This window comes from Vulpes lagopus, chromosome 14 (assembly GCF_018345385.1).
Source record: "Vulpes lagopus strain Blue_001 chromosome 14, ASM1834538v1, whole genome shotgun sequence".
NCBI lineage: Eukaryota > Metazoa > Chordata > Mammalia > Carnivora > Canidae > Vulpes > Vulpes lagopus.
In genome coordinates, this window is record NC_054837.1 from 13,608,980 (window position 1) to 13,624,300 (window position 15,321).

The 15,321-nt window shown below is 47.4% G+C and overlaps 1 protein-coding gene and 1 non-coding gene across 12 annotated transcripts in view; one reads left to right on the top strand and one right to left on the bottom strand.

The window, feature by feature from the left end:
• Nucleotides 1-205: 205 nt before the first annotated feature.
• The window catches only part of MTMR3 (myotubularin related protein 3), a 140,815-nt gene continuing 125,699 nt past the window's right edge, over nt 206-15,321 (bottom strand). For 5 of the 11 annotated variants that reach the window (XM_041729316.1, XM_041729310.1, XM_041729313.1 and 2 more), the window contains 8 exons: nt 14,408-14,593; nt 10,721-10,891; nt 9,283-9,428; nt 7,120-8,512; nt 5,722-5,832; nt 5,188-5,276; nt 4,362-4,388; nt 206-2,431 (listed from right to left, as the gene is read on the bottom strand). In XM_041729316.1, the coding sequence (XP_041585250.1) occupies nt 2,260-2,431; nt 4,362-4,388; nt 5,188-5,276; nt 5,722-5,832; nt 7,120-8,512; nt 9,283-9,428; nt 10,721-10,891; nt 14,408-14,593 (2,295 nt within the window). In that variant the 3' untranslated portion in view covers nt 206-2,259. The remainder of the gene's footprint in view (nt 2,432-4,361; nt 4,389-5,187; nt 5,277-5,721; nt 5,833-7,119; nt 8,513-9,282; nt 9,429-10,720; nt 10,892-14,407; nt 14,594-15,321) is intronic. The other 6 variants (XM_041729318.1, XM_041729320.1, XM_041729317.1 and 3 more) reach the window with 3 other exon arrangements.
• LOC121475874 lies at nt 12,928-13,034 on the top strand. The gene has a single exon (XR_005983825.1). It is a non-coding gene; the product is annotated as a U6 spliceosomal RNA (small nuclear RNA).

A 15,321-nucleotide genomic window follows, 5' to 3' on the forward strand; every position in this document is an offset into this window, starting at 1 on the left:
CAAAACCATCAAGGAAAATGTGTTTCAGTGCCTGGGCATTGTAGTACACCACCTTGCCAAGATCCCGAGTAGAACAGAAAGCTGCAGTTATCCTTACCAAAGTTCAGTTTCCCGGTATCACCTCACGCTGCTGCTGTGTAAGAGGGAAAAGGGATGAAGAGGGAACAAACCACAGGGCAAAGAATTAGAACGTGTTAGCAAATGCTACCATGCGGAACACTAAACTTTATTCACTTTATTTATATATTTAACAGTTCTAAAGTATTTACTTCTTGCTTTGACAAAAAATGAAAAATATAGGAGCACTCACTGACTCCTCTTTAGGAGAAAAGGGTTATTATATGTACAGCTACGGAGAGTTACGGTTCCTCCTTTACATACAAAGAAAAATATTAATAAAAAAGTGCTTCATTGATCGAAAAGGGCTAAGAGCTGCAAGCATTTATTCACACTGTACATCAGACCCAAGAAACCCGTATCATCACCTCTTGGCACCTGTCACTAGGAACTGCACAATCTTTAATTAGACTGACTGACTTCTCCCTACCTGCACGGCCAGACCACACAGAGTGCGGAGAAGAACTACACCCTGTTTCACTAAATTCAAACTCCGAGCAACCTGCTGCCACTGGGAAGTCAGAGACGTGCTCAGATGCTCTTGGCTTTGCCTGGACTGACAGCTCCAGGGTAGGCTCTGGGCCACGTCGTAACCACACCCAGGCACACACAGGAGCCACCTTCCTGAGACACAACTTTCCTTGGCCAGAGAATTGCTTCCAAAGGATCAGAGGGTTCCCTGGCCTCACCTCCATCTGCTCACCACAATCCACCATTACCAGTTAGCAGCTTTTAGCAGAGCCAAGCATGGCCCTTCCCCAAGAGGGAGGGCAGGCACAAAACATGGATGCCAAGATTACAAAGCACAAACCTAAACTCCTCTCCACCCTTCCCCACACTCACTCACAAATATTCTTGATTTAAGGCTCTTTTTGGACCACATCAAAGCTTACTGAGGAAAGGTGCCCCAAATCTCCTACGGGCTGTGTCACTTTTCTAAAGAACCCTGCAGAGTCACCAAGTGGCCCCTCACTGCTGGCCAGCAGCACAGCGGCAGGGCAGGGGGACTGATGGGCCCTTCCCACTACCCCAAGAAGGGAAGGAGGAGGAAGGCTGATTGTATGGGACATGCTCCCTTTTCCAGAGGCTTGCACTCTCAAAGGCTGATTCTACCCCTTAAGGGGGAGATCCATGATTTGTTTGGTTTGGGAATGGGAAATTTTTGGAACCCTGAGTCTGGATTTCCCTGTGCTGGTCAAGGAAGAGAGATTGTTTGGGGGACCAGGCCCCAGAAGGGGCTTCCAGGTGTGCCCGGGCTCAGGGCAGGCTTTGGCCTTGGCCACGGCAGCAGGACACTGCACTCTGGCCAGTCTGCACTCTTATGCCTGAGGGTGGGAAGTGCTACACAATCTGGCCGAGGGAGGCATACGTATGACAGTGAAGGGAACCCTAGACTATCTAGGGACAAGTTAAAAATAAAATCCCATGCAAGAGAGAACATGCTGGCACCCCCATCCCCAGGCCCTCTCACTTGCCTCAGAGGATCAAACACCTTCCTTCCTCAAAGGGGGGGCCTGGAAGAGTTCTGTTTATTATGTGCCCTTCCCTCCAAATGTTGATCCCATTTATCTGCGAGGTGAGACTGGCCGGGCTCCTCTCAGGAGGTAGAGGGCATTCGGGGCACTGCTCCGAGGGAAGATGCTTCAGCCTCCTCAGCAGCAAAGGTTTTTCCATTCAGTTCTGATGTGGCAGTGGCACGAGGAATAGTCAAAAACATCAGCCCTGGTTTGCTTCCCCATTCACTATATCTCAGGCCTCCAACTCCTGACTCTGACCAGTCTCCTCCCATCCTAAGGAACCAAGCTAACCCTCAGCATCACAGGACAGCAGGCGGCTCAACAGTTACAGTTACAGGGGGCCTGGCAACCTCTGGTCTTCCATTTAAAAAAAAAAAAAAATTAAGATAACCAGGGGACTTCTTTCTTTTTTGGAGGCAAAGGGAAGATGGAGAAGGGAGAGGAAAAAAAAGGAGGGGGAATCAATCTACAATCCAGTGGTACATCCCAAATTTCTGTCACTCTGCACAGGTGGTTGGTTCCATGCCCCCATTCCAAAGTGCACGGGCCTCTCGGTCTGCCCAGGCTGTGTGGGCCTGTCAGAGGAACAGCAGCTTGGCCTCTGCTCGCCCCAGGTCACTGAGCTTCAGTTTGAAGTGGCAGCAATGGGCTTGTCCAGTTCAAGGTCAATGCTGGAGCTTGTGGGATGTAGGCTGCTATAGCAAGACTTGCATACTCGACTGGGTTCAAAGAGCTGCTGGCTGGGAACTGGAACCTTCTGATTACAACAACTGGAGCAGAACACATTCCCACAATTCCTTGAGATGAAAAGAATAAACAAAACACAGTTAGTTTCAGTAGCAGGTATGGTGTGGGGAAACCAACTTTAGAAGACAGAACTTTGTTATATGTAATTCGGATGTGCTGGAGACTCCTCCAAGAGTGAACCATTTCATTTGTCTAGCCCAGGAATAAGCCAAGTGTGTGTGTGGGGCATCCCTGCCTAGTAGAGTTGCACACCACTGTGACTTTAGGGACAAGGACACTTGGCTGCCTCACCATTATGGCTCAAGGTTACCAGGTATACAAGAGGATGCTGCTCAAGAGAGATCCAAGGAGAACAAAAGGGCCCAAGGCAGGAGCAGCTGCTAGATCACTGGCTAACTCTTGGCCCAGAAAAACCCAGTTGGCCAAACTCACCTGGGCACTGGCCTCTGTGTAGCCTGTGGTCACAGAGAGGCCAGAGTCCAATGGAACTACCTCCGAGCCCCTCAGCTGAGACAAACTACCTAGCCTAGCTGGGGAGGGAGGGGCCTTGTCCAACTGGCTACTTTTCCAGAGGCTCGGAGGCAGCAACATGGAGAACAGACTATTGCCATCTAGAACTGCCCTGCTGCCAGCATGCAAAGCCAGAAGACAAGCAACCAGTGACACATGCTCAGGGTGAAAGGACAAGAGTACAGATGAACACACGTGCACAAACAGCCCCCTTATTAGATAGGTGTCAGTCAATTATGGCTCATTCCCCTGCCCCCATGCAACTATCAGGGACTATCAGAGCTCCACCTGAAGGCCTGACTGTACCAGGCCCCAAGCCTCCCTTCACCTCCTCCACTTGAAAGCCTGGCTCTGTGTCCATGCAGGACAGGTACATACATCCAAACAGCTGCCCTTCACCACTGAAAGGAAAAGAACTGGCAGAGGGTAAGTTTCTGCCCACCTTACAACCCCACTTTGTTAGGCCCTAAAGTACAAATCAACCTCAATAAACCCAAGAATGGGAGTCTTCAAGGAACCTGACATACCAAAGACTTGGGGAAAGCAGCTGAAGCGAAATCCTCTTCCTCAGCCTGTATCACTCACTACCTTTTCATTTATGCTCCTCAGAATACAAACCCCCTGCTGAATTAAGAACCACCTGTACACAGAGAAGAGAATACTAAATACCCTTTGGGGACATAAAAAAACAAACAACAACAACAAAAAAAACCCACACCACACAAAAAGGAAAGGCTAGACATGGGGGAATGGAAGGACAGAACTAAAACACACACAACTTCATCTTCTAGAACGCAGTAAGCACTTCATGTTTCTGGAAAGCATGAATTGGCAAGAACCTACGGTTACACAGAAATATCACCTAAATCTACTTTTGAATGTTCCCATCTATTTAACCTATCTGCTGGAGTTCATCCTGATACAAACTGGATCAGGTAAGCTCTTCTATCTGGCTTCTTTCAGGGAGTCCTGATAGACCCTAAGTGGAACCCTCCACTAAAGTCTTCCATGTAAAACAGTTCTCTGGAAAGACCACCTCTGTTCAGTCCTGGTCTCTTTGGGGTTTTTTTTGGTTTTTTTTGTTTTTAAAGGCAATGCTCTCTGACTTGGAGATCATGAAGCATCATTCTAGCATCCCAATGAAGGAATAACCCACAAGAAATAGCTCTGAAAACCCAACTGGCTATGCCACAAGACCAGCCCCTGCTGAAGCACTGCTTCTCAGGCACAAGCCAAGATGGCTGAGCTGACCTACGTGGTCAGGAGGGGAGTGTATAGTTGCAGCCTGACTCAGCCCTAATAGTCTCCTCAGCTGGCTGCTTTGGTTTTCCCCCAAGCCCACCTGCCTGCCTGCACTCCTAGCCCCGGGCTTCATCCCAATGAGTGCAGAGAAGGGGAAATGGCAGCGTTAGTGTGGAGAAGTTATTATAGATGTGCAGACATCACAGACAGGTTGTTGCAAATGCTCACCACGTTTGATCAACACGGTCAGTGTCCCTGCAAGGAGGGGAAAGAGAGCTCAGAGGAGAAGCCAACCAAAGACATTTGGGCTTGGGGTGCAGGGTAGGGAGATATACAGTCCTAGAAGCATCATTACTAGACAAAGAGGTGGGTTTTCTACCTGGTTCTACCATTTTCTACCTGGGTTCACTCCTCTGGGTGAGCTATGGTCAGGATTCAGATAAAATTCCTGTCCCAAGAACACTGAACATATCTATATAGTTGCCACCTCAGCTGGGGCAAAGCATCCCTAGCAACTAACTACCCCAATCAAGAAGAAAGAAGTCACAAGCCTTAAGGATTGAAGACTATGTCATGTCCTCAGCTGTCCCTACTAGTTTCCCACAGCTAGGTCTCCTCACTACTGGCACAAGGAAAAGTTTAGGGTCAGGGAGCAGGGTAAGGAGTAGGAAAATGAAGTTCCCTGCCCACAGCAAGAAAGCTTTTGCTCATTGCAGCCATTCTGAACGGGAAGAAATGGTATTCTAGGAATAAGAAATGGTAATTTGGGTGGTGGCTGTTGCTCTGCTAATCCAGGAAGCAAAACAGACACAAGGGGACATGATTTGCACACTTTAAAATTTAGTCATGATCACTCTGAATTGGAAAAAGACACCAAGGGCAAACACCAATTTTAGAGGCACAAAAAGATAAGCTGGAGCCTTGTAGACCCCAGGATCTGCCTCAAATGGGACACTGCCAGCCAGACACCCACATTTCTCCAAGCTGCAGGCTCTGTGGGCCAAATCTCAGCCTCCAAACCCTGGCCCACCCCACCAAACCCCCCAAATGGCACCTGCAGTGGTGCTTCCTGCTGGCGAGCCAGAAGGCGCTGTCGCATGCATAGCAGTGGGCAGCCAGGTGGTCAGGTAGCCAACGGGTCATCTGTAAAAGAGATGGGGCCAGGTTAGTGACAGGAGATGGGCCATCCAGCTGGAGCCACAGAGCCATGCTGGGGGCAGCAACAGTCACAAGGACCATATTGGCTCTGGTGGCACCAGCCCAACAGGTTGATGTCAGCAGTACAAGAAAGGCGTCCAAATCGTTTCCCTAGAGGGGACTCCAAACTCCCCTGAGATAAAGTATCAAGCAGCAGCACCCTGGGTCACTATGGCAAGGCTCTAGTTAACAGAGACAAGGTGGAGAGAGGACCAGCTTGCTGAGTCTCCCTGGGTCAGAAATTCTAGGCTTGATGGGGATTCACAGAGGCTCAAGGCTAAGTGTGCTATGAGGTTTTTCCTTAGCCAGGGGTACGGGACAGGGATAGGGGTGGAGAAGAACCATAAAACAGTTGCATGGACGGCACTCAGAACAGGGGCTGAGCCTGTACCTCCGTGTCCTGTTTATCCACCTGCTCCCAGCTGGCTTCAGAGAAAATCTCTGTGCTGCAGCGAGACAAACAGTTCTGATCCAGATTGCTTTCCGAGTCGGGGATTGAAGTCTGTTGGCAAACAAACAGAGCTGAACAGAATGAACCTGGCTTGGTAAGGAAGGGAGCACCGGGGACTCTGGGTGGGCCTGCCAGATCTGTAGGCACATCCGGCATCAAGAAATGGGCTGAGCAGGTGCAGAGACCGGGCTGGACTTAGGTGGAAGAGAGATACACAGGTCTAAGGCTGTGCGCGGTGACTCTGCAGTGGAAAGATGGGCCTTGGGTTAAAGGAAGTGAGGGGGACAGAAGTGATCAGGATGGAGTGTGAACTCAGTGTCAGCTGCTCCAATGAGTCCATTAATCTGACCCTGCCACTTACATCTGCGTGCTGAAACTGAGTGCTTTGGGCATGTCCTCCTTTCTCTGAAGGACTCTTTTTTTTTTTTAATTTTTATTTATTTATGATAGTCACAGAGAGAGAGAGAGAGAGAGGCAGAGACACAGGCAGAGGGAGAAGCAGGCTCCATGCACCGGGAGCCCGACGTGGGATTCGATCCCGGGTCTCCAGGATCGCGCCCGGGGCCAAAGGCAGGCGCCAAACCGCTGCGCCACCCAGGGATCCCCTCTCTGAAGGACTCTTTGGGAAAATGAGAAACCATCATTAGTATGAAGGAAACACTGAGAAGTCAGTTTGAATTGAAAGTCATTGGATGAGCCCGCCTTTAATGTACGCTGACTGCTTCAGAGCCAGGCTCACGCTTGTACTTGAACACATCAAGTCAGATCCAGCCAGTGAGGAGAGCACCTCCCTTAGAAACTCCCCATCACATAGTACCACTTCCAGGCCCCATCAATGCTAACTCCTCCACAGTGCCAGAAACTAATCCCTTCTCCCCATTTTCTACTGCCATCACCCACCACAGGACAGGTACAAACATCTGTTAAACTAAATCTTCATAGCTACAGCTTGTGTTTAGGGGCAGTGGCGGGGGGAAGGGAAGGATGGAGAGGGAGCCCAGTTTACTAGTTACTGGGGAGGACAGGCATTACAATTTGACGTTGCCCTACTAATGTCATTCTGCCCAGGAGTTCATGCCCTTCCTTAAAACGTGATCCTCTCTTCCTTATCCTAACTACCTAAACAGGACACCTGTGGCAAGTAAGCAAGGCAGGAAATAACAGGCACACTGCCATTCACATGGCTGAGGCTGATCTCCAGCCTCTCAACAGGACTACTCTGGACCTTAACAATTCTTTTAGAAATCTGTGCCAATCACTGTGCACTGGGCACAAAGAGCGTCCAGCCTCAGTGTGCCCTCTCCTTGGGCAGCTATCGAGGCACCGTGGTCTACTCACCACTTCATCCCCAAAGTCCCCATTGAAACGTAGGGAGCTGGTCAGGTACTGGCTCTCCAGGCGACTCCTGAGCTCCTGCACTTGTTTCTTCAAGGTCTCCACTTCCTGCTGGTGGCCTGACTCAATCTGACGCAGGCGCTGTTGGATGGTGTCCGTGTACACAGGCATGCCATCGTCGTCCAGGTGGCTGCGCGAAGGCTGGTCGGGGCTGCCCGTTGTAGATGGCCTCCCCGAGTGGCTGTGCAGCCACTTGTGGTGCAAGTTCCTTGAGTGTAAGTGGGCAGAGTTACAGCTTGTAGCAGACAGCTGGCGGCTCAGTGAGTCCTTGCTCCTACCAGCCTCCCCATTGGTGCAGTGCCCGTTGGGGGTGGGGTGCTTCTGGAGGGTGCTAAGCCCTGGGGATTGCTCTAAAGCCTTATTTTCAGTCTCTGGGGCACCATTGCACACAAGCCCCTCTTTACATTCAGCTAAAGGCAAGGCACAAGGAGAATGCGTTGGGCTGTGGGTGCTGCCAGGGGAAGTCCTATGTACCACAGATCCCACTTGGGGTCTCTCAGCTAGGCTCTTCTCTGAAGGCTGGGGCTCTGTGGCTTGAGGAAGCATGTCCTTGCCACTGAACCAGCCACTGTTTACCAGGCAAGGTCTATGATGGCCTTCGGGCCCACTCTCTGACTTGACTTGATCTTCTATTAACATGTCCATTGAACTGTCCGTGCTTGGTCCTCTGGCCTCAACTGGGACTTGGGAGGGCAGCAGAGAACTTGACTGTGAGGTATCATAGCCAACTTTTGTATCTACTGGGATTGGAAGAAATGCCTCCTCTCTTTCCTCTGTGATAGCTATTCGGAACTGTTCCACAGGGACCTCCTGGGCATCCTCTCCCTGGAAAGAACCAGGGAGAACACTGTGCCCACCCTGCTGCTCAGGAATACCCTGTGAGAATCCAGAAAGGTTAGTGCCAGGATGGTTCGCCAGAGGAGCATCACCCAGTTCTGGTTCTTGAGGAAGGACAATGGCTGAGCCCTCAGGGGTCTTCCCCTTTTCTAAGAGAGCCTCCTCTTTGACCTCCTGCATCTCAGTGCTCCCCCTCTGGGCAGGCTCCTCTATCCCGCTCTCCTCTTTGGTGGCCTCTTGCAAAATGTTCTCCATCTGCCCCTCGGCCACTCCAGCTGCTACAGACAACTCAGCACCGCCCAGCACTTTGGTTGGCTTCCCCAGGCTGTCAGGATCAAGAGGCTCCTCCCCGGGACCAGCCAGGCTGCTCAATTCCAGGGAGCGCCGGTGCTCCTGCCACTTCTCATTCAGACTTGGGTCACTGCTGCGCCGGCTGGCTAGAGGCACTGTGTTGTCACAAGCTGTAGTCAGATTGTCAAATGATCTAGTCTTTGGTAGCCTAAACAAAAGGAGTTTGAGGGAATGAGAATGTGAGGCTGTTCAGATGAAAGCAGGAGACAACTGATTTTAAAAGGCAGTTGTTTCATAATTGGGTCCATAGTTATTCAAGGATCTATGGCATCTCTAAAGTGAGGCTGAGACAGATGGAAAAGCAAAGTCCCAGCAAAGCCCTTCTTCTAGTCTGCAAATTTCTTCTTATCCTCCACTCACCCTGCTCAACCCCGTGCTCACACAGATAAACTAATAGCAAATGCTATTTTAAAAAAACATTCATGATGCTGCTCTGTTTCTCAACTATTGACAAAGCAAAGTAGCACTGCTGATTTTTCTGCTATTAATGTAAATAATACATTAATTTATTTAGCAGCCTGAATTCAATAAACTTAATTCTCAAGTGGCAAAGCCAAACTTTCTATCATCTGATGGCATCTGCCTTTTAGCAGAAAGACAGGAAGGAGTACAGTGCAGTGGCTGAAACTCAAGCCAGAGGGTCACAAGGAACTCAGAGGTTTACTCCATCACTGAGAAGCTGCTCGGTGCGTGCAGCAAAAAACAATATAGTGACAAGGCCCAATGCCCTTCAGGAAATGAGGCTCTTAATGGCCTTGTAGCCTGAAACCCTTATACTTTCCCTGAGAAGACTTCAGAGATCTAAGCAAGATGTGTGGAGCCAGATAATATCATGATCTCTAACTATGCCTGGATGAGTCTACACAGAAGTACACCCAGGTAGGACTCCAGGCCTTGGTATCAACCCTCTGGGCTCACCGGCTCAGGGGCGGATCATCAGGGCTAGTGCCAGGTGCTGGATATGGCGCACAGCTGTCATCCACGGGGGTAGACGGGGATGGGCAAGGCAAGTACACTGCACTCCACAGCATCAGGTTACGCACGTGACACACAGGATACAGCACCTGAGAAGAGAGCAGTGAGGATATAGGTTTAAGTAAGTCCCAACAAGTCTTTAGAAATGAGGGTCAAATGTAATCACCAAGCTGGAACATTCACCAGGTCTTGTACCACCTGCCATTTCCCACCTCTTGTGGGTATGAAAATCCAAGAGGAGTTTTTACATCTATTTCTCATTATTTCTTAGGTCCCCTTTATCAAATGACTGATTTTCAAATCAACTTAATTTATTGCTTTTACTGCATATGAAAGTGAGTCACTCCAATAGATGGTGACTGTTTCTTGGTATAATAATGTGGCTTCAGAAGACACTGTCAAACCTGTCCTATAGGATCATTTTAATTATGTGAAAAGAAGGGAATTTTCTTCCTGTATTGTGACTTCTCCAACAGGCAGAGTGAAAAGAGAAGCAGTTAGTGTAAATCTTTCCTTTGACTACTTAAATAGAAGCATATTACCAGTCCAGCAAAGCAATATAACCTCTAATTAGCCTCCTTTTGACTTTAGAATTTAATATGCATTTTTGACAAAAGGAACAACACAGATGTGCATGTCTCCTGTCCTCTGTGTAACAGAAGGTGTTCCTTTGAAGAACAAAGTCTTGTGCAGCCTGAGTGGCTCAGCGGTTTAGTGCTGCCTTCAGCCCAGGGTGGGATTCTGAAGACCTGGGATCGAGTCCCATGTCAGGCTTCCTGCATGGAGCCTGCTTTCCCTCTGCCTGTGTCTCTGCCTCTCTCTCTCTATGTCTCTCATGAATAAATAAATAAAATCTTAAAAAAAAAAAAAAAGAACAAAGTCTTAAAGGGCCTGCTAGTTCTCCACGTGAGCAGAAAAATCACACGGACACACATGCTAATGTCATACACACTTTTCTGCAGGAGCTGCAGTACCTATCATCACCTGATGACACTGGAAGGGTGCCAGGGGCCTGGTGGCAGCTCCTTCTGAGCTATGAGGCACATCTAGCGGACAATTTAGGTTCCCCTTCCACTTGTTAGAATATGCTAAGAGTGAGTTAAGCTCTGACAGAGATGCCAGAAAAGATTTGTGTCTGGAGTGGCAAAATAAAGATGTATATCAAATCAAACCACCCTGAGCAAAGAGTGGGCAGAAACAGGTCAGAGAAGCACCTGGAAATAAGCCTTTTTTGGGACAGATGGAAAAAAAATGGAACCAACCCACCTAGAGACAACAGAGATGCCTTTGAGAAAACAGTCTCTACTGACAAAGGCACCCATATATCACCACCCCCAAACTCCTTCTGCTGATCAGAGAGGAAAGGCTGAAGGATACATACGGCTTCTGACTGAGAGGAATACAGTAGGTTTTTGAAAGCCTTGTTGCCTGCCCGAAGCAGTGACCACACAGAACATGTCCGCTCCTGAGTATGCTTTTCTCCTCTCTCCTTGGCGTTGTTGCACAGGAATGTTCCAAACAGGCAGGAATAGGTATGTTGCACCAGTTTCACCTGTGGGAGTCCAAAATAAAGCAATAGCGTCTCTGGGGGAAGGGTAGCCCCACTGAGCACCCCCTTCCCCAACATCCCTAAGAGCACCTCAGATCCGTAAGGATGGGGGGAACCAAGTAAGCCACACCAAGAGCTGCCTCCTCACCACACCAATCCCTGAGCGCCAACCTCAACCATAGAATTCCTGAGTCAAAAGAGCAAAGAGAGATTGCTGGCACCCTCTCTCCTCTTAGGCCTCCCTGGTAACCAGTCTGGAAAGTCCTAAGTTAATAGGCACACCCCAGAGGACAGATATCATATCACCTGGGTACAGAAGCAGGTCAGTGTGCAACTCAAGTCTGAACTGAGAACGCACTTCTTATTTATTTATTTATTTATTTATTTATTTATTTATTTATTCATTCATTCATTCATTCATTCATTCATTCATTCATTCATTTTGAGAACGCACTTCTCAACAACTTTTCACTCAACAAATCATTCCTGAGCATCTGACATACCCCAGACATTTCTATGGGGCCTGGATAGGCAACAATAATCAGACACCTATCCCGCCCTGATGGAGCTGGTTCCAGTTGTAGGGGAGGGGTGACCATGCTGTGGACCACAATTAAGGCAGGGTGAGAGGGACAGGGCACATACAGGGCAGCAGGAGAAGTGAGAAAGCAAGTTAAGAGGGTATCTCAGGGGGAAATGCTCCAGGCAAAGGCAACAGCCAGCACAATGGTCTTGACTGAGCAAGTGCTTACAACTTCCAAGAAAGAGAAGTAGGCTAGTGTAACTGAAGGACATTGCAGAAGGAGGGCAATGATAGGAAATGAATCTAGACAAGTAATGTCTAGGACAGCTCTGCAGGCCATTTTAATGACTGATTTTTACTCTGTGTGAAATGGAGTCATTGGAGGTTCTTGAGCAGAGGAATGACATGGTCTGAATTATGTTTTAGAAGGATTCCTCTAGAGGCGCCTGGGTGGGTCAGTTAGTTAAGCTGTGGGCTCTTGATTTTGGCTCAGGTCGTGATCTTGGGGTAGTGAGACTGAGCCCCATGTCAGGCTCAGTGCTTATCAATGATGTGCTCAGCAGGGAGTCTGCTTGAGATTCTCTCCCTCTCCTACTGGCCCTCCCCCTGCTTGTGTGGCTCTCTCTTTCTAAAGTAAACAAAGGGATCCCTCGAGTTGGTGGGCTGACTCTCCAGAATTGGGTCAGAAAATGGTGGTAACTTGGACCAGTGTGGGAATAGTAGAAGACAGCAAGAAGTAATCAGGTTTGTTTTTTTTTTTTTTTAATTTTTAAAGATTTTATTTACTTGACAGAGCACACAAGAGCACAAGCAGGGGGAGCAGCAAGGGGAGGGGAAGCATCAGGGGGAATGGGAGAAGCAGGCTCCCCGCTGAGCAGGGAGCCCAATGTGGGCCTCAGTCCCAGGACACAACCTAAGCTGAAGGCAGACACTTTACCAAGTGAGCCACCGAGACACTCCAGTAACCAGGTTTTAGATAGATTTTAGAAGTAAAGCTGCAGAATCTGCTGAGAGAATAAAACGTGGAGTATGAAAGAGAAAGGAGAATTAAGCATGCAAGTTTCTGCCCTAAATAAATGGAAAGACTGAGTTGCCACCTGGTGAGGCTGAAGACTTCTAGAAGATCAGATTTGGGGATGGGAAGATGTGGAAATCAGGAACCAAGTTTCGAACATGTTAAAATGTTCAATGTGAAATACCATTAGGACATCCACGTGGAGATACTGAGTAGTCACAGTTGGGTATGTGAGTCTGGAGTTAAATGGAGAGATCTAAGCTGAAGACATAATTATAAAGATGGGAATCATGAATAGCAATGGACTAGATGAAATCCTCAGAGAGGCAGTAAGCTATAGAAGCGCCTTGGGGGCTGAGTCCTGGAGCATTCAAACATTCAGCACTGAGAAAATATGGACGAACGGGAGACAGAAAGGACCAGCTAGTGAGACAGAGAAGAAATAAGGCAAAGTGTGTGTTGGCAGTCAACTGAAGAATAGGTGTCAAGAAAGGTATGATTGTGCTTGCTTCGGCAGCACATATACTAAAATTGGAACGATACAGAAAAGATTAGCATGGCCCCTGTGCAAAGATGACATGCAAATATGTGAAGCTTTCCATATTTAAAAAAGAAAAAGAAAAAGAAAGGTGTGATTAAACAGTACCAAAGAGTAAGATGAAGACAAAGATACAAACTTCCAGTTATAAAATTAAGCCCTAGGGATGTAATATACAGGAAGGTGGCTACAGTTAATAATACTCTAGTGCATATTTGAAAGTTGCTAAGAGAGTAGCTCTTAAAAGTTCTCCTCACAAAAAAATTGTGTGGTAATGGATGTTAGCTACTGATTGTGATTATTTCAAAATACACAAATTTAGAATAACTGTGTTGTATACCTGAAACTAGCATGTTATAGTGTCAATTATGCCTCAATTAAAAAAAAATTTAACAAGATCAAGACTGAAAGCAGATCACTGGATTAGCAACATGGAAGTCACAGCTCTGGACCTGACTGGATTGGGTTTTAGAGCAAGAATGTGAAAAAAGGAATTTGAGACAGTAAATGCAGAAGACTTGAGGAGCTCTGCTGTGAAGAGAGGAGATACAGGAAGTGAGACTAATAGTTGGCAAGAGATGCAAAGCTGATAAACGGTTTTGAGGGGATAAAAGGCACTACACCATGTCTGTGTATTAATGGCAACGATGTGGTAGAGAGGGAAATACACCAATGCAAAAGGCAGAGAGGAGAAATGCTGGCACCATGCAACTGAGCAGAGAGGCAGTGGGGGCCAGTGCAGCAATGGAGGGAGGGGCTGGAACAGGGCAAGGACAGTGAGTCCTCTGTCAAAGGATAAGGGACAACAAGTGGGGGGTGGGGTGGCAAACGGATTGAGGGAGCAGAGGATATTCTGTTACTTCTCTATTTTAAGTAATCTCTATACTCATCAGGAGGCTAGAATTTATAACCCTGAGATCAAGAGTCACATGCTCCACTGACTGAGCCAGCCAGACACTCACATTAATTTCTCTAAGTAGTCAGGACTTCTATCATCTATTTTATTGTTTTAAATTTTAAAAAGACTTTATTTATTTATTAGAGCAAACTGGGGCAGTGGCAGAGGGAGAAGGAGAAGCAGATTCCTTGTTGAGCAGAGAGCCTAATGTGGGGCTCAATCCCAGGATCCTAGATCACAACTTGAGCCAAAGGCAGACAGACCCTTAACTGACTGAGCCACCCAGGTGCCCCTCTATCATCTATTTTAAAAGTTAAGTCTAAAACAACTCAAAAGACTTTATGCAAAGCTAACACACCTGGATTCAGTGAATAAACACACACTTCTTACTGTTTTTAATTATTACTGGGAGAAAGAATGGCTTCTCATTAAATTCTAAAAAGAATGCATAGTTTCAGGTGAAAACTAGCCCACAAACATTTGCGTTGACACCCCCCATAATTTTCGAAGGTCCCCAAGATGAAGAATTACAAGCCCAAACTCACAAGGAATGCTTCATTGAACTCAAAAGAGCAAGGAAATTGCCTCTGAAGCTGATGAACGCAGTCAAGCCACTGCAGAAACACTGGGCAGCGCTCATTCAGATCATCGGAGTTCTCCCCATGACCACACCGGTCGGCAAACTTGTGGCCAAAATCCAGCCACTCCATCTCCACAAGGACCTGGAAACCCTGCAGGGAAACACCCAGAAGAGATCATGTGTACTTGTCTATGGAGAAGATATGACAGTTCTGAGCCTGTCAGGACTAACAACAATAATCCCTTTAAACAAACTCCCAGTAAGCCCAAAAGGAGACCCTGACCCAGCCCCATAGCCAAAGGCTCCATGGAACACATGCTTAGGGCAATTTCCCACTTCCCTCAACTCCATTCCATAGTCATCAAAAGGGTACTAAGCATTTATCTAAGCCTTTTTTGAGTCTAAACTTTTAGACTCTTCCAATTCACAACACAGCATAAAAGCCACATTTTTTCTAAATTTTTTATTTTTTGATTTCTATATTTCATGTTATACTTACAGTCTTGTTTCTAACATCTTTCCCTACTCCAGATTTATATGTATTTTAGGGCACCTTTATGGTTTTTCTTATATCTTTAACGTGGTTCTTTCAGAGTAGGGCTCTTTCTCCATTGAACACTGAAGTGATATCTGGACCCATTATCATAATAAGCAAGCATGCCAAGATCCTTCTATAGTAGCCCCATTTTCCTGGGGTAGCCAAAGCTTTTCCAAGTACATAGACTGCAAAGGAAAATATGACTGTATTCTCAATACCTTGTGATTCACAATCTGCTACTTTTTAAGAGGCATAGGAACCGAAGGAGGCACTGCCACATTTTAGCTCAAGGTATAGGAGCAACAGTTTTAATACAAATTTCACTTTCTTTAGACCTAACC